General features: G+C 40.6%; 1 protein-coding gene across 1 annotated transcript in view; it reads right to left on the reverse strand.

Annotated features, from left to right (window-relative positions):
* Nucleotides 1-3,503: 3,503 nt before the first annotated feature.
* The window catches only part of MTA3 (metastasis associated 1 family member 3), a gene marked incomplete at both ends in the record, with an annotated part of 137,320 nt that continues 113,920 nt past the window's right edge, over nucleotides 3,504-26,903 (reverse strand). Inside the window, 2 exons of the mRNA XM_081998504.1 lie at nucleotides 3,504-3,639; nucleotides 22,355-22,509. Of these exons, the coding sequence (XP_081854630.1) occupies nucleotides 3,504-3,639; nucleotides 22,355-22,509 (291 nt within the window). The remainder of the gene's footprint in view (nucleotides 3,640-22,354; nucleotides 22,510-26,903) is intronic.

Consider the following 26,903-nt stretch of genomic DNA (forward strand, 5'->3'; position numbering starts at 1 on the left):
TGCTTGTTTGTTCTTCATTTCAGTCTCAATATACAGTTTTTTATAATATGCTGCAAGGTTTGGATGGCAGAAATTAAGGCTATATTTGCCCTTAATCAAAACACTGGTGTAAAGATGATGTTTTCATATCACCAACACATTTCAAGCAGTCTCAAGTATTTCAAAACCTCATTTTTCCATCCTACAGAACCAAAATTTCCATCACTAAACAGTGGCCTTTAAAAACAACCTGAAAATAACGTACAAAATATTTCAAGAGAGCAGAATAGCTATATAGTTGAAATCAGCAACACAGACACTTTAAACATTAAATCAATCTTTCTATTTTTTATATGAGACCTCTGGACACAAAAAGATTGTGCATTTTGTATGGTCTTCTAGCCCCGTGCTTTTAAGAGGAGAGGCAGATTTTCAGAGAGATTTCTTATTTATCTAACAGGAAAATAAATTATATTGCAAATGCAGTGCTGATGCTGCCTAGATTCTCTTGCCCACATCCATGGTAAGTACCAAACTTCTTGTCCTTGCTTGTGAGGTTTATGTTTACACCTAGTATCACTGCTGATGACCGATATATGTTAGCTAGTTTTGAAATAACTATCTCGGGAAGCTTGATAAAAACAGTACCGAGCTCTGATTTGCTGTGGATATACTGTTACAGTTTACACAGGAATGTGCCATCTTTGCTCACAGCCAGTAGAAAAATCCTTAACTCAAAAGAAAGCATGGAATTGCATGTCTGTGGTAAGAAGCGTCATAATTTCTACAAAAATTTAAGTTTTTATGCCCAAACCCAGCAGGAACGTGTCTTCAGCTAATCTTCCACCAACGCTTTCAGTTGAAATTCACAGGTAAATCCTGGGTCCGTCTCTGGAGAACATCTTGCAGGAAAGGTAAGATGGAGAGAGAGCAGGTAAAGACAAAGGTGCGATACATGGCATGCAGTTTCTCTGTGCGCTGCGTGCATTTTAGGGGAGGGAAAAGTCTCTGTGCAGCTGCATGCGAAACAGTTTAAAGACAGAGCCCAAGTTATTCCAGCAACGTCTCCTCCGTGCCTTACCCACCCCAAGGGTCAGCTACTGCAACCTGTGAAACGACTCTGCCAGGCAGGGGCACAGCATTATTTCCAGCGTATCCAGATGAAGGACCTCAGCTTGAAGCTGCAAAGAAGGATTCTTCCTTACCTTGGCTATGTGATGCAAAAAATAATGGTATCAGGCAGCTGGCTGCGTAACAGGGAGTCATGTTACCAATCGCTCTCTCCTCAGAGGGAAAGAAGAAAAAATGTCTTCACATCAGACTATTACAGACACCAATACTTTTGTCAAAAGAGAAACACACAGAGATTTTACAAAATACTGGCTAGACACTGTAGCACACCGACTAAAAGAAACAATTTGAGTACAAGCTTAATAAGGCAGGGTAAAAAAATCCGCCACCTTACAGCTAATGACACTTTGAAAATGAGTCTGCTGTGTGTGATTTCATTGATGCCTGAGGGAGACAAAGCTCTTTCTGTTCATGTTTTTCATACTTTCAGTCAGATTGCTGAATAATCATGTTTTCTTTATTTTAATGGGTGAGGAAGCTATTATACAGAAGGTGTTTCCATATGTCGTAGTTAATAAAGGCAATTCTTACTAATAAGAATAGGTTGTCTCCGCTCAGTTACCTGACAAAAAGCTCTCCTCATGTGAGGAAAAAAGCAGATCATGTGGTTAGAAGAGACTCCTAGGGCTGCACACTTCAGCAGCTACTGGAAAGAACTATAAGCAGATGAATCCCAGGTCTTCTCTAATTGAGTCCAAATCAGTGACATTCACTAGGGTGCTCAGGGTACTAGGGGCACTTAATGTCATAACCTCCTCTTCATATTCATCTTTTTCTTGCTGGTGAAGGACAGTAAGCAAGACCTGGATCCATCACTCCAGAAAATCATTGACAAGTCCCTTCAGGAGGTCAAGGTGCTTTCTTTTTTGAAGAAGCATCTGGGTCACTGTCTCAAGAACTCAAAATCCTACATGGAGAGTATGGCTAGTTATAGGCTGAGATCATAGATGCTCTTTCAGGCTGAAACCATAAATTGCATGGGGGGAAATAATTTTGGGGGAATCACCCAGAGGTATGAGACACCACTTACATCTTTGTCTTTCTGACCACAGAGCTGAGTGCACACCCACAACTGGATGAAAACCTCACATCTATACTATAGTGTTAGAGCTACCTAGCAAAGAGAGAGAGAAAAAAAAAGTCTTGAAGCTCAGCTCAGCTCACTATGACATGTTCAGTGTCTGACTACCTCCTAAAAAGCCATACGGAAACCAAACCTATTGAAGGACACAACTTGCCTCAGATCATCAAAATATCTCAACTAGGTTTACACAGCAATGCTACATGCTGGCTGCCTCTTGATTTCAAAGCAGGGCAGAGATTGTTCACCTGTAAGTACCTGAGTAGAAAAAAGACCTGCCTCTGCTGCCATTCCCACTTTCAGGGGGACTGACAGTTTCCTACAAGTAGTTTCAAAAGGCACATCATCTCTCCATGGTAAGTATCCACCTGTAGCCTTACCATTATGAACTTCAAAGCATTCTGCAAGACATCTTTTTATCCAGACATATCAAAATGTAGAAATTATTTTGTGGAGAGACATTTCTAATAGGAAATACTCTGTTTCTTTCTGTTTACCTCTGTTTCTTTCTGTTTACCTGGGAATGGCATTCTGCTGGTTTTCACTATTCAGAATAGGCTTCAAGAAATGCAAAAAATACTCAAAGAAATAGGTGGATACTTGCAAATATATAGACAATGGGACCAGTTCCTACACATGCAACTAGTCCAGCTGGATGTTCACTGCCAGACATCGTACTTTCCAGGATTTTAAACAAAGCTAATATGGCCAGCATTTTGAAAATTGGCCACGAATTATGGGCACTTCCTAATTCAGTCTAAGTTTCAGAACTGCTAAACAATTCCTTGTCCTCATTTTGGGGTCTGGATGCTCAGCAGTTCAGAAAATCAAACCCAAAGTGACTCAGGCCAACACTGAAAAATACAAACACCCAAAGTTTGCAGCTGTTTTTGAAAATGCAAACCTCTCAATGCTAAATCTGACTTTAAAGACACTGCAATGGTTTTGAAAGCTGCATATTCTTGTATTAAGCCACTAAACGGCATAGACAAATGTGGTGGGTGGATTCTGCTTCCATACTCCTTCAGCGTGGTCATTGCCAACAGTCCTTCCCTGACCAGCCAACGCTGATGACTGGGAATGGAGGGAAAATCAGGACAATCTGGGATAGGCCTGCACAGTGAACCAGAAGTAGCCCTTGCAGAGATGAGGGAAAATAAGGGCTGCTGTTGGATCCTGCCCAGAACACAGAACCCAGCTACAATCTGTCCATACAGTGTTTCTGTCTTGAAGATGTGGAAGGTCCTGCTGCATCTGCATTCACAATTAAACATGATTCTGACATGATTATGGTGCTGATGCTGTTATATCTTCAGTGCATGATGGTTCCTGGCTCTGTTCGTGCCTGCCTACTGTTCATGAGAGACTTTGTCTTTGCAATGATCGGAGAACAAGGTGTTCTGGAAGCTCTTTTCAGCTGTGACCTGGTGAACTTCTTACGGATTTTTCTGTAAGGAGGGAAGGAGGAAAAGGAGAGACAACAGAAGAGATAAATCTCAGTCTTTAACAGAAGACTGCTCAAGAGCCAATAACAAACATAACAAACACTCTTACCAGAGCAGGAAGGCTAGTTCATGGAAAAGAGACTTGCAGTCAACAAGAGTGAGCCCTGTCCATCAACTGATGAGTCATAGCTGTCTCCAACTAGTAACTGATAATTACTCAGTGAAAAGTGAGTTGGTGTTAGACAATATTTGGATAATAACATTTAATTATACGAAATCTTGGGCCAGAATGCTCAAATGGTGAATCCTCACATGTGATATCAATGCAGGAATGAAGGACCACAGAAGAACGAACCTCATTAGCACCCAAGTGAATGTGGTAATCTCTGTAAAAGCGATAGACTGGGAGTCACTGTATCAATTCTGCAGATAAGGGTGACCCAAATCTCTGGGTTTTTTGTACTAATACCTTTCAAGTACAGTAAATTCACTTTAATTTTAGACTTGTAGATGATAAATCAAACATATTAACTACAGGCAGCTGTGTTGTTTGCACTGTAATCTTATACATCCAAGGACAGCTAATTCTGAAAAAAATAGTTTTCTTATGTTCCAACTGCTCTATCTCTCTACTATTATAAATCAATAACCATAATGCTGAGCACATCCAGGGTAGACTATCGGAAAACAGAGAAATGACACACACAGAGAACCACCTTCACTGGCAGAGTCCTGAATAGTAGATGTTACTGGAAAATTACCTATTTTCTGAATTCGCTCAAGTCCAGAATCACAGCTTTCATTTAGGTAGTTTTATAAATTGCAGAGATTTTGAGCTTATGGAAATTAATTAAAGCAAACTGCGGCCTGGGGGCTCTAACACTAAATGAGACTAGGCTTTCTAATACAAACTTCCCACGTTGAAAATGTGACCTGACTACAAGGTGATGATGTGTCTACCTGCATCAAGACTTTGAGATGGTAACTCAAGAAATTATTTGTCCCTTTCATCTTAATGGGCTGTTAACTCTGAAACTGAAAAATGGTGGCACATGACATTGAAAATACATGATCAGCTTAAAATACATTCTACTGAATACTAAAATGGTAATTTGCATATTACATTTCAAACACATATTTAGTTACTGGTTGAGTATTCCCCAGTAATGCAAGCTTCCAGTCAAGTAGCTGGGCCACAGAAGAGAACATAATCCGACCAAAAAAAAAAAAAAAAAAAAAAAGACAAAAATCAGGAGGATATACGGTGCTCTTAGAGGTTAAAGTGAGCCTGAAAAACACATCTATTCTGGTTAATGTATTTAAAAGTTGGAGAGATGTATTCAATTTAGCTGCCTGAAAGCAGGGTGTCATCAGCATCTCATAACCTGGAATACCAAATTAGGATTTAGCGTTATCAGTAATAAGCGCAGCAAAAGAAAAGGAAACGAATCACCAGAGAGTTAAGTTTAGGCTTTTCACACAATCCCACGGAGACACAGACTTACTGTTTGTGTACTTACTTTATATTGTCATCTTTAATTAGGCCTAAAAAGATATTCAACTGATTCACAAGATATTGCATACCTCTGGAATAGTAAAAATCGTAAAAATGTAACCTGATACTGGTAGAAACACGGATTTCTAAAATAGTAACACAGCTAGGTTTTGTAAATTCACGTGAATAGACAATAGCTGTTACCCACATTGATTATTAATGGGGATCATTCCAGCAAAAGCTTACAGAACTGGATCCTTTTTGATGGATTTGTTTGCAAAACTTTGTGTTTATTTACAGAACAAATGTGGCCATTAATCATTTGAGAAGCCCATGGTTTGTAAAACTGTTAGATAGTAGTTTGCCCTTTTGACTTTTTAATATGGCAACTTCAGAAACTGCTAAGAAGTTCCTACTAATGAAAGCAATTTGCAGCTGACACTAAATGTAAGGACAGTAAAGTATTTGTGATTTCAAATCATGATTATTGCGTAAGTATATTGAAGTCAAAAGATGTAGTTATTCTCATTAAATACTGGTTCGAACCCAGCATGAAAAAAGGCAGAAAAAAAAGAAGTCATCAGCATTACGTCAAGCAAACCATAGAGTCAACTCCTCACTTAGTATAAATGAAAGTAGCTCTATAGGACTGTCAGAAGAACTAATCTGGTATGCACTCTAAAAAGACAAACCAGCACTTCTATTTAAACAGGATTGTGAAAATGCTTCCAGAAATTAGCTTTCTGGGATATAGCCTTCCAGAAATAAGATTGGAAGAATGGAAATTTCCACAGACTTCATTAAATGTAATATTGAAATGACCATTTCACTGAAAGAGGGTAGATTTAGACTAGACAGAAGGAAGAAATTTTTCACAATGAGGGTGGTGAAACCCTGGCATAGGTTGCCCAGAGAGGTGGTAGATGCCCCATCCCTGGAAACATTCCAGGTCAGGTTGGACGGGGCTCTGAGCAACCTGCTCTATTTGATGATGTCAATCCTGCTCATTGCGGGGGGGTTGGACTGGATGACCTTTAAAGGCTCCTTCCAACCCAAACTATTCTATGATTCTATGATTCTAAAAGCCAAAACCATTCTTTTTACTGCAAAAAAACATGGAGTGTGGAGGGAACTGATTCTTTACACTGAAGAATTTAGCATCTAAATACAGTCAAGCTTTTTGAGAGGCACTGGTCAGGTTTTATAGTGTTTCAGAGGTTTTTTTTTAACTTGAACATGCAGGTTGTAATAGTAGCTGATGAAAGGCAGGAAATTCAAAGATAAGGTTGTCAATCACCCTTTCACTCGAAGCACTTCAACACACTCTACTCCCTCCCCCAACAATACGGTGAATTAAGTCAACTTTAATGTTCAATTTCCTGTCCCTTTTTCAGTTAATACCAGCCATATGTTTTAATTACATAAAGCTTTTATTTGGTGATGGCAAGTAAATGGCTTTAATATCTGTAGCCTTGATAACATCCTTTGCAGTTGTTATGAAAGAGTAATTGCCATTTTCCCCTGCTTTTTCCTTTGACTTTTGTACTAGTGCTTGAAGTATGATGTGTTACAGACTTCATTTGAAATGCGAACTTTGAAACTTTAAAGCCTTTGCATCATACTTCTTCTAGTCCTCCTGAGACCAAAGGTATGAGAATGAATCAAACTTTTAATAGGTGATTGGTATATAAATCCCACTGGGCTCATTTTCATTGTCAAATGTGATGCACTGCTCCTAATGTAGGAATAAGACAAATTCTTTATGTCTGCATGATACTTCAATTAGTAACTGCAGATAAAGGTATGCAAGACCCCTGACACCTATTCAGGGAAATATGGAAATCTACATAAGTACCACTGGCTGTTAAGACCTATCTTCTCTTTGCAAGTTTCATACACAGACTGGAACCTACTGGGTAGAAATAATAGGCTGTATAGAGCATTTATGACATGCTTAAATTTAATCAGGCAAACCATTTCAATGAACCAACCCTTTCTCAGGATCTAAGTGAATTCCATGTAACTAACCATCTGGTGAAGCTAAGCACAATCCTATATAATCTGTTATGTCCAGACTCCTCAGGAATAGGATAGCTGGTATCAAAATTTGTCATTTGTAAAAGCTGATTCAAAGATCCCAGCTCTAATTATGCCACGCATTAGAACGGCAGCAACATTTTAAACTTGAAAAGTTTATGTTGATGTTAATTAAGAATGTGAATTTCAAGCCTTCTCTAATAGGAGTTAAAGGCATGACTTGCTTTAGCTCTGTCGGCATCGGGCGTATCTGTCGGTTACTGCTTCTATATATAAACTGCTGTGCATCAGCCTTGCCTCCTCTGCATTAGACTCAGAGTTGTGATGACTAGAGTGACTTCGGTCTATTCAGCTATACCTACAGTACTTAAGAAGTAATACTAAATAATTCAAGTTATGGCAGAAATTTTTACTGTGTGAGAAACTAATTGCATGTAAAGGCCTGCTGAAATTTTAGCAGATGGCAAACCGTGTTTTGAAAGCGAATGGAGAGAAACAAACATTTTCCTGTGAAGGGGAATCACCCCCAGCACACTCACAAACTTTTGAGACGTCCATAATTATTCTTAAATGCCAAGGTCCAGAAGTGCTTTTGATGCTCTTTTTCCACTAAAAATATATTAAGGGCGTAATACAAACCCGGCTACAGAGTTTTAAGCTGAAGGGCATAGTACTATGTTTCATGCTCTACCTAAATTAGTTTGATATTTTTGCCCGAGTCTTTCTCAGACTGATGCCATTTGAGCAACAAAGACCTTATATACAAAGACCTCGTGCTGTGTATTATTACCCAAATGTTGCTGGTAGCACAAACAATATGTGCAGGTTGGCAGCAGGCGTAAGAGAACTGATTCCCTGGACAATCATAGCTGAAATTCCACCTAATCTCTAGATTGGGGTGAAGTATTCTAGTATGACTTGCCAATTGTAAACAGCAACTTAAATGTGCCAGGCGCACAAAATACCGCCAACTCTGGAAGAAGGTGGAGTTTTAGACATCAACTACAGTAAGGCAGGATTTTGCATCTGGAAGAAGTTTCATGTGAAACTTGCAATCAGTCTAACCATTGGGACGTTCAGAGAGAAAAACTAAACGGGGGGAAAAAAAAAAAAGTCTTCTAGACAAAGATTCGTGACATGGCTGCTGCTCCAGGGCAATGTAAATTTTGGGCAATGTAAATTTTCAGTGCAAGCTCAAGGCCAGTTAGCAAAAACAACTATTTAAAAAATAACTATCATTCCTTGGGGTTATTAGACCTAATTATCACTCATTTCTCTGAGGGCTTCTTGTATCCAGAGGGACATAATAACTATTCAGTTGATTAAATTACAAGAGGGGCACTACCTTAGGAGGCTGATAGGCTTTCTATTAATTTCAACAGGCTTTTAAACAAAGTGAAAGGCCAAAATGTGTGCAACGCTGCATCTGCTCAAAGAGAATTTTACTGGATGAAGCTGTAGGCACAGATCCTTAGAAACCTGACAGGTTACAGAGAGACTCACAGCACTTCCTACATTTCTACCTGTGTGGAAATGAGAAGTGTTTTATTTAATTGTCTGTTTGGCTTGCTGGTTTAGGCATCTTTTTTCTCCCCTCAGCACTTTGAGGCTAAAGCTTACCCATATTCCATGAAAGTTTTAATTTTACCTCAAAATGATAGAAAGTAAGAGAAAAATATTTGGAAGGCAGAAGTGGGTTTACACCGATACGGTTTTTAAAAATAAGCTCCTTTGTGAAATGTTCATTTATAAAACAAATCAGAAGTGTTTTAATAAGCATCGGGCTACCGGAAAGCAGTTGCCATGAGCCACTCAGTTACACTATAAAACTCAAACAGATGGCAGATAGAGTGGTACAACCTTTGTAAGATTAAAGAGGTGCTGCTGTAGACACGCCAACATCATTTAAACGTTTTAAGAAATTATTTTTCTCTTCCTAACAAGGAAACGTTTTTCTTTGCTAGTGTTTATCTTCCAATTTGGCATCAATATTTACGGAGCAAAACTGATCTCTATGAACAATAATTTATAGACACACCAGTTATAAATTACAGTGTCAGATTTTCCAAAGCAGCTTAATATAGTATTTTCAAGCATTGCACCACCTTGAGGGCTTCTCTGATGTTTTGTGTTTGAAAGCAACAGCTTATAGCTACTCTGTGTGTGTGTATATATATGTATATAAAAAAATATATAAAGCAATAAATAATGTTTTTTGAGTGTTTTCTTTACTGGGAGGGAAAATCCAGGTCAAGTGTTTAAAGCACAGACTTCTATGACTATGTCATGTCTGACCTGTTGCATGGCATAAGCCACCTGTCCATCTCTTTCTACCTGCTGCTGATTTAAAATGTACTTGGATCAAAGTCTCCTAGGAGCAGAAACCATCTCTTTGTGTGCGTTTTTAAACCACCTAGAACAACAGGAACCTTACCCAGTGTTGAAATGATTTATATCCAGTTTTACTGCAAACAGCTGGCATGGCTTTTGGAAAAATCACCTAATTTGCGAGATTTTTCCAGGCTTTCATTTCCCCTGAAAATGGCATATTTCATTAATATTTCAAAGTTGTTTAGGATGCTAGGAGAGAAGGAATTAGAGGTGCAAAGTCTTATTCTCAGCATTACTATTCCTTTTTCAGTTGAGAAAAACTTTTAATCCCCAAGAAACATTATAAACAGATGCTGTCATACAGCAGTATGATGTCTAAATCTAAACCTTAACAATCAACAATGAAATCATCCTCCCAGTTCACCTAAGAGCTTGGTACTTACCATCAAAAGCCTAAAGTTACCTCCTGCAGATGGCTAGGACAGAAGCGATTGCGCATCCGTTCCGGTGCAACGCTGACCTCGCGCAGAAGCCAGCAGCACGGGGGCCCTACCAGACCGGTTTGTGGTAGGCACAGTTTAAAAAAAACCCTTGATCTAGTTGGTAGGAACGATGGACACCACAGAGCTCAACACGGATTAACTAGCTCAGGACTTGCCTTGAGTCTTGGGTGGAGCTTTGTAAGCAGCGATGGTCTCCCACCTTGCTCGCCGCACAGCAGTGACTATGGTAGAGGCACGCTTGGTTCCTCTGACAGGCTCTTCCCTCAAAGAAGGGGGAAAGGCCTGTCTTTGGGTTCATGGCGCTTTATCACAGCGTCCAGCTTCATAAAGAGGACCAGAACCGGTAGGACCCAGCCAAGGTAGCTCAATGGAATGGGTAAAAAGTGAATTATTCATACTCCTTAAAACAAAACAATGGTTCAGGCTGCGACAGGCTTGTAACCTGAGTTATGGGACAGCTGCTCTGCACCTTATCTGAAATTCATTAGCCTCTCCCTAGTTACCATCGACTTCAGAGGTTCTCTTCCCATGAAGCCTGCTCTATTAAAGAAAGAGTAGCTTAGTCTCCCCTCCCCGAGCACACACACACAGATCACTGCAGATCCGTAGGCACCCTGGGAGTCCAAGGAGCCAGAAAGCCTTCTACAGCTCGCAAGCACAAACTCCAGGAGACCCCAAAGCAACTGCTTTTATTCTTCCTAACGATATCAGCAGAGTGTGTGGGTGAATACCTACACTACATAACTTCATATTCTACCAGTAGGAATTTTCATTACCATCTAGTTGTTCCGCAGAAGAATGGCCACTTCGTATATTGATTAAACATCACCCGCTATTACATGAAAATATTACCCACATGGCAGCATACATTTTTTCCTGAGACAGGAGAGAAATTGGAGAGAAGATGCATCAGAGCTGGCTTAAGAGTGGAACGCAATGTTGCTTTGAACTACTCCCCAAACAGTTTGCATATTAATTCACAATTCCAGCGTTATCCCAGACTTTAAGATGACAAAAATGTTCAGAATATGACTTCTATTTCTGGCCTTGAGCTACAAGCATTAAGTGCCATTTCTCCAGCAACATTAAATACCGTGTTGAAAATTTTCAAAAAATACTCTGTTAACTCAATAAGCTTATTTAAGTCCAAGATAACAGAAAACTTCCCATTATATGCTTCACAGGGAAAAAAAAGATCATTTGCTTTTGTTGCTGTTTCCACCTTTTGACACACTTTAAACACTGCATCTTAACTACTTTAGTATTTTATTTATTAGGAGACCTGTTTTAACACAAAACTTTTTGTATGGCTTTTTATTAGTATTTTTTGGTTTTTCTTTCTTTCCTTACCTTGTTTCATTACTTCAGGGTAGGTTTCATCTGAGGTTTTTCACCTGGACACTTTGTTTACAATATTACAGCTTGTAATATTACCTGAGGCTCCAAAAAATTGACAATATTTTTCCTCTTTATCAATTATGCATATACTTTTCCTGGAATAATATATGTACCAATACAGTATATTTGGATGAGCTTCTTGCCATTCTGGCTACTTGCTATTAAGCAAGGGCTGAAAATCAAAATTAATCACTCTTACCAGAAACAGCTGGAGAGCAGAAGTTCCCTCACAAAACTGTCCCCTGGGGCTCTGCTCCACACCATCAGTCTCTTGCATAATCAGCACTTACTCTACAGACAGAAGCTCCAATGCAGAATATGGATTAGAAATTTGTACTGTGGCATCAACAGAGGAAAGCTTTGCCACAGCATGATTTGATGCTAATTTCAGCCTCAAAGATTGGATTTAAAAAAAAAAAAAAAATTCATGTTACCAAAGGTCTATTCGAGTTCATTCTCTGCCACTCATCTTGCTCTCCACTCTTCAGGCCAGCACTTTTCATGCCGGTATCTCATAGTGCTTGCTGGACTGCTTAATTAAAAACTGCACAGCATCCTTAAGAGTAGGTATACATCAATATTATTCAAGTTTACAAAGAGGTGGAGCTACTCAGAGGTTCAGTGACTTGTCTGGTGTCACACATCAAGCAACAGAAGCAATGTAGGAATTTTAAAGTGCGGATCTGTGCTTTTTCCACTAGAACAACACTTCTATTGTATTTTGTCAGGTAAATATTTTAGCCTCTATCCACAGCATAAGTAAGGAAAACAGCCAGCCATGTGTCCTTAGCTGTTTGACATGAACTGATAGTTATCTCTGTGACGGGCTTTCACAGCCGCAGCCATTATGTGCTCTTCAGTATTTTACATTTAAAATGCCTATGTAGTTACTCACACAAGATTTTTCACAAAAAAAGACCAACTAACATTTGTTTTTCCACAGCCTTACTTACATTAATGTCAGGGAATCATGCATTTAAAAGATCTTAGTGGGTTAAGAAAACCAAACCTATCAGAGGAAAATAATAAGAATAAATTATTAGATACATACACTGATATCTAGACTAGCTCACAATTAAGTCCTCTATCTGAAATTTTAGATGAAGAATCCAATACAGGACAACTTATAAATGAAAGTTAATGGGCAGTTCTGTGTGAATTTTAAGACTGTGAGGATCACTGACGTTATATTTTTGAACATATTCACCACAGTACTTTTATCGTATTCTTTGCTATTTAACTTTATCAACATTGTGTTCACCACACAACTTACCTAGTTTCTGTATCTACATGCACATTACTGCTGTGTATTTCTCTTTCAGATGAAATCATTCTTGATCCTGGTTCAGCTTCTACTAATTGCTATTGCTCACATGGCACAGAAATTGTAAAAACAGAAAAATATCTCTTAAAACCGATATTGTGCAGTGTTTGAAGATTACTAATAGTAATCTAATAAATAATATTTAATAATATTATTTTATTTTTAGATAAATATTTATTTATATATTTATATCGATATAATTTAATAATAAATAAGTAATCTAATAAACTAATACAATAGCTAAGACTTAATGTGATAAACCTCTGTGGCTTAGGCATAGGAATGGTAGAGTAGACTAGTCCGAAACTAGTGTTACTCTAGCCTTGCTATAGGTAACAATTGTATAATTAATCTTGTCTTTATCTTTTCTTTGATACTTAAATATGCAGAAGACTATGCTGGTCTGACGAGTTAGCATTTTTATTGTTATTTTGTATGTTTCCCAAGGCTTCGAAAGAGAAATTGGCTTCCCATACAAAGATGCTGCTTTACAGAAAATTTTCTTCTTGCTCAAAACAGAATTGGTTTTAATTCCAACAAAAGCAGATGACCAAATATTACAAAATGACACATTCCAACTGGGGATGTGGATTTAGGAAAAAGACGAGCAGCAAGCTAACAAAAAGCTAAGCCCTAAGACCTTGAGTTAAAACATGCTGTAAAGAGGATTGGGTTCAGCTACATCAAATCCCCTGCACAAACCCAAAAGACGGCTTCTGAAGGAAAACCTTCTTGAAACGGCCAACCATACTGCAGGAAACTCAAAATTTGTCAACAACTGTAAGAAAACAGGTTAAAAGACTTGCGCGACATCCCAATTTAACATCTGACGTATAAGGTGTATTACTGACTGTGTGATGTACTCTACCTGACTGCACTCGGTGGGAGTCAGGCATCCATTTAAGAGCTTTGCTGAATTGGGTCTGGAAGGTCTAACAAAGTGAATGAGGTTTATGGAAAAGTTAAGTACTTTTACAGGAGCTTCTCCACCAACATCTGTGCTTAAGACAATCCTTAATGCACTTACTATCATCCCCAGGTTTCATTTAAATTCTCCCCCTTCCCCCTCCAAGTTTCCCAAGACAATAAAATTTTGCAAAAACTCTCATTTCAGAAATTATATTTCCCTTCCCAAATATAAAATGCTCTGGTTACTTTTGCAGCTACTGTCTGAATGTGAAACGACTTTTCATCAAAAGGAGCAGAAAAGATTGCAAGTGGTTGAGTAACACCTTGTAAATGTGTCACTGCTCTTTAGCTGAGCCATGTGAATTAACCACCTTCAAGCTCCTACCTAAGATGCAATTGCAAAATATATTTTGGTATCTAAGCCACCATAGAGAGGCAGCATATTTGAACTTCTGCTCACAACAGAGTAGGATCAGACAAGATCATTTTACAAGATCCAACGGTGTGACTTTTCAGGCAGCAGTAACTAGGTCATTTACAACCATCTGTTCTTAGCCCCAGCCTCCCTGCAGTCATCACCGAAGTTGTGTGCTAATTAATTTTCACCCGCTAATCACTGGAGACACCTCTGAAACTAACACATCACCCAGTTTCAGTCAGAAGCTTCTGGACTCCTGTGGGCAGCATTTCCGTGACATTTTATTACCAATAAAGGTAGAAAGATTCCTCTGAAAGAAGATCCCCTGCGAGGCTTCTGACCTGCTCTGTGTACAACAGCCCTGTGAAAGAATAAAGTATTCTTCATCTGATCACCTGATTCTTCAGGCAATGAACAGAGGGTACACGGACATTTGGCTCCAAATCTTCAACAAAGACAGGATTTAGGCACCTTGTTCATTTCGATATGAGGAGTTAAGCATTGAAATGCGTGGAGATACGGACTTAAAAGACTTGCTTGGGGTCTCACAAGGAAGTCTGTGAGGGAGCAGGGAACTGAATCACATTTTCCCAAGTCCTAGGTAAGCACTCCAACCACCACAATATCTCTCCCTTCCCATGTAGCTTTAAACAGGGCGAGTAGCTTACTACAGCATCACTGAAACTTCACCTTAAGCTGCGAGAAGACTAATACATAGCTCCAAACCAGAATGGTTTTATTTCATTTGTTCTGAAGACTGATAAAGCGAAACTCTTACTACCATAAACCTACTACTACTACTCTTCAAACCTACCAGCTCTAACTAATGTCACAACTTATACTGAACTTTGGGTTTTGTTACATATATGTTTTCTATGTAGATATCTATTATTCCTTTTACAAGTTAAAAAAAAAAATTCACATTCTTCAAATGAGTTGATTTTAGCTTCATGGAACGATCCCACTCTTAAAAATAAAATTTTGCATTATCACAGTAGTGTTACTTTGACTTAGTAGGTACTGTAGAAGGAGCCAGAAGAAAAACTCATGTAGATAAATAGTGAAAGGGAGAATCTGTGGATGCATGAAAGCTGCTCAATGAGAAACAAATGGCAAGAGATTACGATCTAGTTTCTATACTGCTGGTTGCAATTCTGTATCACAGTACCTCAGCCGGAGCTCAGAGAAGGGTGATTTATAAGGTGTGAACAGTGTGCAGCATTCATGAATAGTGCCCACTAAATCAGGTCAAAATAACAGCCCACAGAATCTGTTATTCACTCTCATCAGTATATAAGAGTTTTGAACAGCAGCTGGCCAAGGAGGACCGCTCCTCAGCTGTAGCAAGGACAGTTCCTCCCCGAGTTCCCCATATGCGGTACTGTCACAGTGATGGGATGTGGTTGTCAGCTCACCTGGACGCAGCTACAGCCAACCAATAAGATATTTGCGATCCTATGAGCAAGGATTAGACATCATTCTAAGGGATGCATTCTGTAATCCCTCTTTTTCAAGCTGTATGACAACTATGTAATACAGCAGAAGTAAAGGAACCGGAAAGTTACATCCTTAGAGGCTGATTTTTTGGTGAGAGGGTAGTAGCTGGTGCATGACATTCTCAGGCTTGCAGCTGATGCTCCAAGGGTGCAGCCAGGCGTCTTCGTGCAGTCGGTTACAGGGCCGGGGCCGAATGGCGACAGTGCCATGCAGGTAAGGAATGAAAACACACTATGCCCTGGATCCAGGTACGGTGAAGTTCAAAACCAGGATCCAAATTCAACTCAAATTGCCTCATCTTTATGAAAAGCAGAGGTCACCCCTGAGTGTGTATTAAAAATACTTTCCTAGTGCACAACTCTTTATGCACAGTTGGGGACAACTGGAAGAAAAGAATAAACATATCTATGAACATTTCTGCAATACGGCACTGCACACATGAAGAGGAAGAAGGAGCAGAGCAGTTAGCACTGGAACTCCGACTTTGCGCCAGACCTGCACCTACGCGCTGTACTATGGACCCCGGGCACTGGAGACTTACTCCTCTGCTATTTTTCTCCCAACAATGTGCTACAAAGTAGTAGCTCAAACACTGCTCCTGACCTTGCCTAAGCATCGACTCAAACACCTGTGGGAGGGTCAAGGGCAGGTCATTCACAACTCTCAATATTGGGTTCGGTTCACCCCAGTTTTCAGTTTGCTTTTAAAGGTACAGGTGAGGGTTTGCACTGATAAAGGTACAGCGCAGAGAGTGCTAGCGGTGTCTGCAGGAGCAGGAAGGGCTGTGAGCACCAGCATGACTCCCCCTCTTCCGCAAGAGAGACGCACCACTGATGTCAAGGCGAGACTCAATGTTTTGCTGCAGTCGGTTGTCAGCCTCACATCCTCCTCTTTCTCAACATGCAACTTTGGTTCTTAAGCTTTTTGTGTGTGCTATGAGACATGCATAAATGAAAATGAGTGGTATCAGGTAATTATCGCAGCAATTGGGCTATCCTCATGTAGCACCTCAGCAAATCAAGGGAAGCTTTTCCTTTTGGAGACAGAACATGAAGTGAAGAATATGAAAATTGCCTCTATAATGCTGCCACAGGGATGCCTCCTCAAATCATTTTATCAGCAAAAAGGAAGCAATGTCTGCTGGTAACAGCTAAAGATCGCGTTCTAATTTTAGCAGTTGCAGTTAACTCATTCCCAATGGAGTTGCACTTACCGTGAGAAGGTTTCTAACTGCTTCAGCACTGAAAGGAAACAAGCATCGAGTCATTCAACTGCAGTTCTATATGCAAATATGCTTTTTGGCCCATGAAGGGAAAGCATATGGAATCTGCTGCTATAACCCATTCAGCCAAACATTTCCACATATTTCTTACAATGCAAATGCTGGGGAAAAAAAAAAAAAATCATCTTCCACACAGTCGCTATAGCTGTCCCTATACAAGCATGATCATTAGCATGCACGAGCGTTCTGTTATAGACAGAGCATGTGTATAGGAACTGTATGCACACTGCATACCTAGAATTGGTAAGAAAAGTTTTAATCAACAGATACATTTCCCTTGACATCCAACAGCTATATTACTGATTTTATTCATAGATTATGATTATGTCTTATATAACTCAACAGATATTAAGCTGATATATTACTTTTTTATTAAACTTCTGGAGACCATAATATGAACTGCCCCATTTTTTCAATTATTATTTAACTCCCAGAATGGTGATTCACACCATTTAATTTCACACAATATAGTCATTTTCCGAATTAACCTCTAACAGGGCCTACAAAAGAATCCACATTACAGCTGGTCAACAAAAGGGGAACAAATCCCAAAAAGCTTCCTTATAGTGAAGGTGATTTAGTACAATGTCCTGAATAAAATTCTTTTATAGTTATGAGACTTTTGGTTGACCCTAAAGCATGCACCCAGCGCTAGCAGAATCTTAGCAGCTAATATCTAAGTATATTAAAAAGAAATAAGGAGTCTTCCTTGGTGAGTAGTGATAAATGCAAGGCTCTTTAAAGAATGATTTTTCAATGAATTGTGTAAACAGATTTGCACTTTAGAATAAAATCTTCAGCCAGTTATTTTGCAGTAGGGAATGAAAATTCCTTTTTCATTCAAAAAGGGTAAGAATAAAGGAAAATACAAAATGTTAAATCCAGCAAAGGTCAACATAAAATTATGATGTAATGTGACGGTAAGTGTCCTTGAACTGTCACCTGGTTTTCTGACTAAATTAATCCCTGTTTTGAGCCTGGGACTGAACAAAAGTGTGGAAACCCCACGTGAGCTGGACTCAGGCACAAGGAAGGTTTTGGAAGGCAGAGTGTAGCCTGTCACCACAGACAGAAGAGCAAAACTGGGGACCTCTGTATTTATTGGCAAAATTCACTGAGCATGCTGACAGGTATTCAGGAAGGGAATCTCTAGATATAGATATAGATCAATCAAGAAATTCATATGTCTGATTTATTCATGGCACTAGTTCATCAGCAGATGAAAACTCGCTCTGCCCCTTCCCCAAACTGGCTAGGGGCTGGAACGACTGCGGCTCAGCACCGCGCTGATGTGCCGCCCAGCTTTCCAGAGGCTCCTGGGCTTGGACAGAGGGGAATACAATTGGGAATTATGCTGGCATTTTTCCCCAGACGTGCAGATACTGACACACAACAGGAAAGGAAACTGCTTTCAAATCGCTACAGCTTAAAAAAAAAAAAACCCTGAAATGTATGAGGCTGCATATTGCAACTGATGTCAAGTACATTCTTGTTCTACTCTGAAGAGCAGATCAGCACCTAAAACATGTTGAACTTCACATGTAAGCTCCAGTCTTTTTGTTTCAATGATACATGCTCACACTAAATTTTAAGCGTACCTGCAGTCACTGCCGAACCGTGGCCTGAGTGAATAGCGAAGGGCACCGCCCTAAAATTCTAGGGTAGCTCCAAGGGCTATCTTAGAAAGCTTAGATGATATATAATTTCTACAGTTATTTTCAGTGCTCTGAATGTTTAGCTCCCTGTTCATGCATCACTACAAACATCTGAAATCTGTGAGCAATTAGATATACAATATTTAACTTCAGAGAATATGACTGATGCTTAAATTCAGAGGGGGAAGGATGACAATTTCTTTTAAAATGTCTTCTAAAATGGAGCTATAGGCATAAATACATATATTCATCTTATCTATTGATAGATAATAAAATTTAGAATGCTCATGTTTTGCATGTTTGGCTTGGTTAGCATGAAATGCACTGACACCTTACTTAGTTTAGCAGCAATATTATTTTTTTTTTTCCCCTCAGACAACTATAGTAGTATAGTTGTATAATTTTTTTTAGCTAAATCTCTGAGAAAATTTACCCTCTAGACTCCCTACTTGATGTTTTATAGAAATATGCATCTTAAATCACTGCACAAAAAAAATGTTTTAGGATGGAGAAATGAAAATTATTATGGACTGTTGCAAACAAAACATTACACTGAAAAATATTTTCCCTTTTGCTGTAATTGGCACGTGTCAAGGCAACCCCCAGTATCAATACAGGCTGGGGGCTGAAGGGGTTGAGAGCAGCCCTGCCCAGAAGGACTTGGGGGTACTGGTGAACGAAAAGTTGGACATGAGCTGGCAATGTGCACTCGCAGCCCAGAAGGCCAACCATAACCTGGGCTGCATCCAAAGCCGCATGGCCAGCAGGGCCAGGGAGGTGATTCTGCCCCTCTGCTCTGCTCTGGTGACACCCCACCTGGAGTCCTGCATCCAGCTCTGGAGCCCTCAGCACGGGAAAGACATGGACATGTTGGAGCGGGTCCAGAGGAGGGACACAAAAATGACCAGAGGGATGGAACACCTCTGCTGTGAGGACAGCCTGAGAGAGATGGGGTTGGTCAGCCTGGAGAAGAGAAGGCTCCAGGGAAACCTTATTGAAGTCTTCCAGTGCTTCAAGGGGGTTTAGAAGAAGGATGGGGACAGGCTTTTTAGCAGGGCCTGTTGCAATAGAACAAGGGGTAATGGTTTTAAACTAAAAGAGGGGAGGTTTAGACTAGATCTGAGGAAGAAATTTTTCACAATGAGGGTGGTAAAACCCTGGCACAGGGTAGATGCCCCATCCCTGGAAACATTCCAGGTCAGGCTGGACAGGGTTCTGAGCAACCTGATCTAGTTGAAGATGTCCCTGCTCATTGCAGGGGCGTTGGACTAGATGACCTTTAAAGGTCCCTCCCAACCCAAACTATTCTGTGATTCTATGATTCTATGGTGTCTGTCTTACATGTATTTTTAATGAACGATACACATGATAAAACAGACCAGATCCTGATGCAGCACAAAACAAGTGCCCTAAAGAATGAGACTTGACTCAAATGGCATGATTATTTCTGAGCTGAGTGTCCAGAACGTATTTAAACACCTAACGGCTGCCAACAGGCAACTGATTTTTTTTTTTTTCATTCTATGGCAGGACTGGATAAATTGTTTGTTGCTTTTTCACAAACATCTCATCCCTAGATATATCTCTTCCCATTGCAATTACATTGCATTTGACGGTGTCACAGCCGTGCCCAGCTATGTGAACTCCTACCAGAGGACAGGCTGGCTGTCAGGGACTAGTATGCATTCCCACTTGCCCCTTCTTCCCCTGAAGAGCAGAGTATCTAATTGTCATTGGGCATCGGTGCATTCCTAGCAGCAGAACTGGTGGTGCTTTCCACTTTGAGCTGTAAAGGCCGGAGACAAGTGGGAGCCAAGAGGAGAAAGAGCTACACCACCTCTTCTAAATAATCTTGGAGTAGAGGTGCAGGGAATCAAAGGATCAAAGGAAAAAGTTGGAAAGGAGAAAACATGCCTGAGGTAGGGAAGGTATCAATGGGGATGGGGACGGGAGGGGATGGGGGGGTGGGAAGGAAAAGCTCTGTGAGAGAGAAGGAACAGATCTCACGTGAAACAGAGTTTTGGAGGATAAAAAGTTGCTGTCTCCCATTAGTTACAGTTTTGGAGATTAATGTGAGCCAGGCACTATCACCACCTGCGCGTTGCTAGCACCAGCGGAAGGTGCACAGATACGTACCGGCACTGAACCGACCGCCTCAGCTCTGGCCGGGCTCGGAACGGCCGTACCGGCGGCTCAGCGCGCGCCGGTCCCCCAGCATTCCCTGCGGCGCGTCAGCACCCGCCAGCGTGACGCAGCACGGCGTTTTCAGGCACCTCCGCGTTTGAGGGAGTATCTGCGAGGTCTAACGGCCCTACGCTCCCCGTATCAGGAGATTTCAAATGCTACTCTTTAAATTTATGATGATTTTGGCGAAAAGCAGCCGATGCAGAGTCCTGAGGACTAAGCCCCTTGTGTACCCCCACCGTGGGTGCAGAGGGGGAGACAGTGCGAGTTCTGGCCTTGCTGCCTGGCCTGGGTATGGTGCCCGCAGCCATGGGAGTGGGGAGGGGGATTTCCTAGGGTGGGAACAGGCAGGGCTATCGTGGATGAATGCTTTGCAAGGGCAGGATTCATCTCACCATCGTTCGATCGCCTGGAATTTAAACATCTAGTCTAGGCCAGCTGTCTGGGCTACCCCTGAGATCAGTGGGGAGAGACAAACACTGTCGGTGTCAGACTCATCTCATCCTTTGACAGGCACTTCTCTATAATAATTGGAAAAAAACCTTTAAAAATCTAAAACTTTGAACCAGTCTCACTTTGAGGGTATAATCACTAGGGATCAGCCTGATACTACTATGCTCTTTGCATCCAACAACTCTCAAAATAGTGAACACTATCAATCTGGGCTAGATATCAAAAGCCTAAGAGCTCATTATCCTCCTACCACTCTCTCTGAATTGTTGCATTCCTCATACAAAAGAAAACGAAGTGCTGTATTTAATTGATACTGAAATAACCACCAAATTGTCACATACTAGTGTTTTGACTTCCCTATCTGAATCTACCATAAACAGGACTAAATATGCACATTCCTTGGTTAGGTTGATATTTACATATGTTCTTGCTCTTCCCTCATTTTATTATTTACATTTTTGTTCAACTACCAGCTTTTCTAAGCTTCTGAAATAATCACAGAAGTGACGAGCAGTCTGATGTTACTTGCCGTAATAATCCCCTTGCTTAAGCAAGATTTTAAAGGTTTTGAAATAACAAGCCCAGCAACCACAGCTTACAAAATTAGACTGCAACTTCTTGTCTTAGTCTGAATTAAGTCAGGGAATGGCCAGACCTTAACAGGGGAAGAAAAGAACAGAGGAGCCTCCAGAAAACTAGTGACTCTTCTGTGACATCAAGCTCTACTGGGAAAAGCAGAAGTTCACTAAATTTTACCAATTAGTCTGTAAATGAAAGACTGAAAAAGCTGATCATCTTAGTTGCTTTTAAAGGAAATCAATTTCTAGCCTGGAAAAGATGCTATCTGCTGTATATTTCTCTACTGTGTGCTATATATTTTTCAAGTTCTGAAAATTTTAGAGTATAACCTACATTGCAGATGCATTTACATTTTGCTGAATGATGATCAGAGGTGCCTTAAACTCCATTGTATATGAACTACAATTAGTAACAATTAAAAAGTTCTACTCTTTGCCATGGGGAAGTAGCCCTGACTAAATAAGTCTTATTAGTGAAATAGTGATAATATTAGTATGCAAGAGATGCAAAGTTGGGTGTACGTTTTGATGTAGCATTGCTTTTCACTGTAACGCAACCTCAAACAATAATGTCAAAACCTGTTATTCAAACAGCGGATCAATAACATGTATGCAGTGAAACCTCGTGCCCCGCGTAGATTTAATTTCTCTTACCTGGTCTCTTCTGTAGCTATAAAGAAACCATCATCTGAAGCATCAAGCCAATTTTGCCTCTGTCTCTTGATCACTGGAATGGTGCTTGTCTTAATGGCGCTTGCACTGGCTTGCAAGGCCTTACCATTACTCATGTGAACATGGGGAGCGGCATGCTGAAACCATAACAAAAGGGAAAGATATTTGCCTGAGAATAAGCACAATTCTGTTAACTAGTTCTGCTGTAAAGCGCAGCCTACACGCAGCACCCTTCTCAAAAACCAGCTAGCCTTCCTCAGCCAGTACTTGGGCGTCAGATAACACCCTCTGTGCATTGACATGTTTATCCACAGGTCTTAAAGCTCTTTAAAAACTAAATTAACTATTGCTAACGCCATTTTATATAAAGAGAAATTGAGGCATGAATCAACGCCATGAACTAAGCGGTTCTGCAACAGAAACCCATTGATTTTAGGAGAGAATTCACATTTTCTGAGCAAAAACCCACCATCCCAACCAATGAGATATGAGACTTGTTTTTTCATCCAAGTATGGCATTAATCTAATTTGAAAAAAATCCATACTTCACACTTCATATGTCCTTACTCTGGCTGTCTTTTCTTTTTAAATAAAAGTCACTGAATAAGACAAGGTTTGGTCCTGCTCCTAACCTAAATGGAAGCAGGGTAACAAAGGTTTATATCACCTTGCTGGTGCCATTGTTCTTAGGTTTGCTCACCAGTCATTACATATCAGAGCTGACTGCAGTAAGTCTGCATTCATCTTAATACAGATAACATTAAACATAAAACGATGCATTAACTTTCCACTAAACCTTTAGCTGGAATAATTGTGCAACAAGAGAGCAAGTACTCAGATCTAATGAGAGAAGCTGCCTTCTGATGTATGAAAAGGAGAGAGTGAAAATAATGTTTTCTATATCATCTATAGGTAACATTTTGGAAAAATATCCCATGACAAATATATTAATTTTGGAAATTTGAATCTTGTTTCCCACATAGTTGATTATCAGCACGACTAACTAACAACACTATCTGATTAACACAAATACAATAGAAGACATTATACAAAGACGAAAGCTGGCTTACTTTCTCTCACATGGATTCAACATCATGTTTTCTTAGGAAGAAGTACTATTTTTGTGGTGAAATAATACCAGTATTCCACATTACTGGTAGCATTTTTGTAATATTCCTAAAATGCGCACAACGCTGCACACTCACGGGAGTACCCTCTAATTAGGGGACCAATTCCGCAGGCACTGAGTAAGGAAGGGGCTTGTAGCATCCACAAAAACTAGCAGAACAGAATGCAAAACTGATCTCTTAAATCATGTCATAAGAACATAACAGCCAAAATAATAAACAAGGGCCTCATTTCTTCTGCACCATTCTTGCGCTCGTATTCAATGCATTATCTTCACATAATGCCACAACTTTCAACACACCCGGATCCACACCATTTGCTCCCTCCAGTAGGACAAATTTTATGCATTCGACAAAAAGTTCCACTGTTCATTTAGTGCAAATAACTGAACAATCTCCTGTATGATTCCTTAGATCTGATGTAACAAAACCAAACAACAACAAGAGCAACAAGACATGAAATTTGAGTGAGTCACATATAACGCTTTCTTAGAGCTAAACTATCTTCCTTTGTCTTAGAGACAAACAAGGTTTATGGTGAATTTAGTTGTTGTTGCATGTAGGGCTCTAAATCTATCTTTGCAGTCCCTCTAAATATTTGCCTTTTTTTCCCCCATTTTTTCATTCAGTGTCTAGACTGCAGTTTGGTTTTCACCTATCTTTTTGTATCGGCTTTGGTAGGGAGGAAGAACTAAAGGACATGCTACTAGAAGTAGCAGGATAAAATACATAGTTTGGATGAAATTAGAAATTCATAAAGGTATTTCACTGTTAATCTGTTGGTGTACAAAGTGAATAGTGCTCAAAAAGTAAGAATTCATGCATGAAAAATGCTGTCATACATCAAATTTCACACTAATTATTTTTATCTATCTGGCAAGTGCCAGTGCCATACATTACAGAGGAACATTCAAGGTCTCAAATGGCAATTTTTTGCCCTGCTTCCCCAGGCAGAAATGGGGTTATCAAATACAATGGTTTATATTTTTTTCTCAGGCTCCTTTCTAATACACCACTGAATGTTTCCTTTACTCAGGACAACACACACAGGCAAAAAATGTTCAGGAAACATACAAGGTACAAAAAGTGTATTTCCTATGGCGTAAACTCTGAAGAACAGTTAAGCCTGATGGAAAAAAGTACGTCTTTTTTCATAATACTTTTTCCCCAGCAGAGACAGATGTCATTATTAGTTCTGAACTTCTGTTTTGTCTACTTTTATTAGACGTTAACTTGTATTCCAGGCAAGAGAAACATTAGAGAAAATGGTGCAAGACTTACAATATAATCTCATTTCTGCTGCATCATATTGGTTAGAATTTTCTCTTTTATTTCTCTTCTCCCCAGGTCCTTTCAAGCTATTTGAAGAAATTAATTACATTTCACTTAAGGACAAGAGAAAATAAGACCATTGTTCTGCAGTCTGTGCTAGGGACCACGTTATCTTTAATTTCTAGTTAATCAAAACAATTGAAGTTCTTGAGTAGAAAATCAGTTCATTAGTTCCTCTAAAAAATGTATTTACCACTGTGTCTAAAAATGAGCATTCAATGCCACTGTCATACTAATAACAACACCAAGAGCAAAATTAACTTTCATATGAAGTTCTTGTTAAATGCTCTTTTTTTTTAATTATGAAGACTTACATTTTCCCCTTCTAGCACACAGTTACGCTAGAACGGCTATGAAAGCCTCAGGAATACCACCTGTGCTACCACAGAAGCCCTATTCATTCAAAAACCCTGCATGCAGAAAGCTCCAATAACCTCATCATAACGCTGCCGCGTGCAGCTAGCCACTGGCACGTTGACTGTGTACATCACCAGTGAGCTGTGCCGTGACTGCCACAAAACCACTGGTACTAAGAGTCCGCACACCAGTGGCAGACCACAGAACAGCACCTGAGCAGCGGCAACTTTACCCTGCCTTGGCTAACTACCCACTGGACAAATCTTCCTCCCTCCTGAGTGACTCCCTTCTCCCAAGTCTTCCCTCATCTCCATCTGGATCCGTTCATTGAGATCTCTTGTATCACAGAGTTACCTGGGAAGGGTTTCACCTGCGGGAAGGGTTTCACCTGCAGGAAGGTCTACATGCTGCAGACTGAGCACATCCTCCGAGAGCTCTGAGCTCTAAGGCAACCTTGTCAAGGTCTTCAACGCGGAGGAGTTTATGGGAAGACCGTTTGTTGTAACGTCTTCACCGCTTCACCTGTCCCCTGCTAAAACATCGCTCTGTGGGCACCATTCTCAGGTACTTCTCTCACAGGCTGGTGCATCGCTCGATTTTTGAGAGCTGCTTGCAAGTGCTGCTCATCACAGCTCACCTGGCAGGGGCATGACTTTTCCATTTGCATACACAAACCTTCATTTCCCAGTGAGCAAGTGAGACACCTCCAAAGTTCCATGAATGCAATGGTCCCTTTCATGAAGAAGCTACATAAGAATGTGTGTGTCTCTGGCAAATCTTCTGGAAGCAGCAGCTCAGCCTTACTAACTCATTCGGTTGCTTAACTGTAAATCCAGGTCTTTCAATACAAAGTACACCAGGCATAACACTTTGCTGGGTCTGGGAATCAGAGGAATTAGCTGTATAGCGGCACCGTACATGTGATATCACAGAATCACAGAATCACAGAATCACTAGGTTGGAAAGGACCTTTAAGATCATCAAGTCCAACCATTAATCCAGAACCACCATGTCCCCTAAACCATGTCCTGAAGCGCCACATCCACACGTTTTTTGAACACTTCCAGGGATGGCGACTCCACCACCTCCCTGGGCAGCCTGTTCCAATGCCTGACCACCCTCTCAGTGAAGAAATTTTTCCTAATATCCAATCTAAACCTCCCCTGGCGCAACTTGAGGCCATTTCCTCTTGTCCTATCACTAGTTACTTGGGAGAAGAGACCAACACCCTCATCGCCACAACCCCCTTTCAGGTAGTTGTAGAGAGCGATAAGGTCTCCCCTCAGCCTCCTCTTCTCCAGACTAAACAACCCCAGTTCCCTCAGCCGCTCCTCATAAGACATGTGCTCCAGACCCCTCACCAGCTTCGTTGCCCTTCTCTGGACACGCTCCAGCACCTCAGCATCCTTCTTGTAGTGAGGGGCCCAAAACTGAACACAGGATTCAAGGTGCGGCCTCACCAGTGCCGAGTACAGGGGCACAATCACTTCCCTACTCCTGCTGGCCACACTATTCCTGATACAGGCCAGGACGCTGTTGGCCTTCTTGGCCACCTGGGCACACTGCTGGCTCATATTCAGCCGGCTGTCAACCAGCACCCCCAGGTCCCTTTCCGCCGGGCTGCTCTCCAGCCACTCCTCCCCAAGCCTGTAGCGTTGCATGGGGTTGTTGTGGCCAAAGTGCAGGACCCTGCACTTGTGTGCTGTAGCGGCAGC

Source organism: Phaethon aethereus (genome assembly GCF_964289735.1).
Source record: "Phaethon aethereus genome assembly, chromosome: 3".
Classification (NCBI taxonomy): Eukaryota; Metazoa; Chordata; class Aves; order Phaethontiformes; family Phaethontidae; genus Phaethon; species Phaethon aethereus.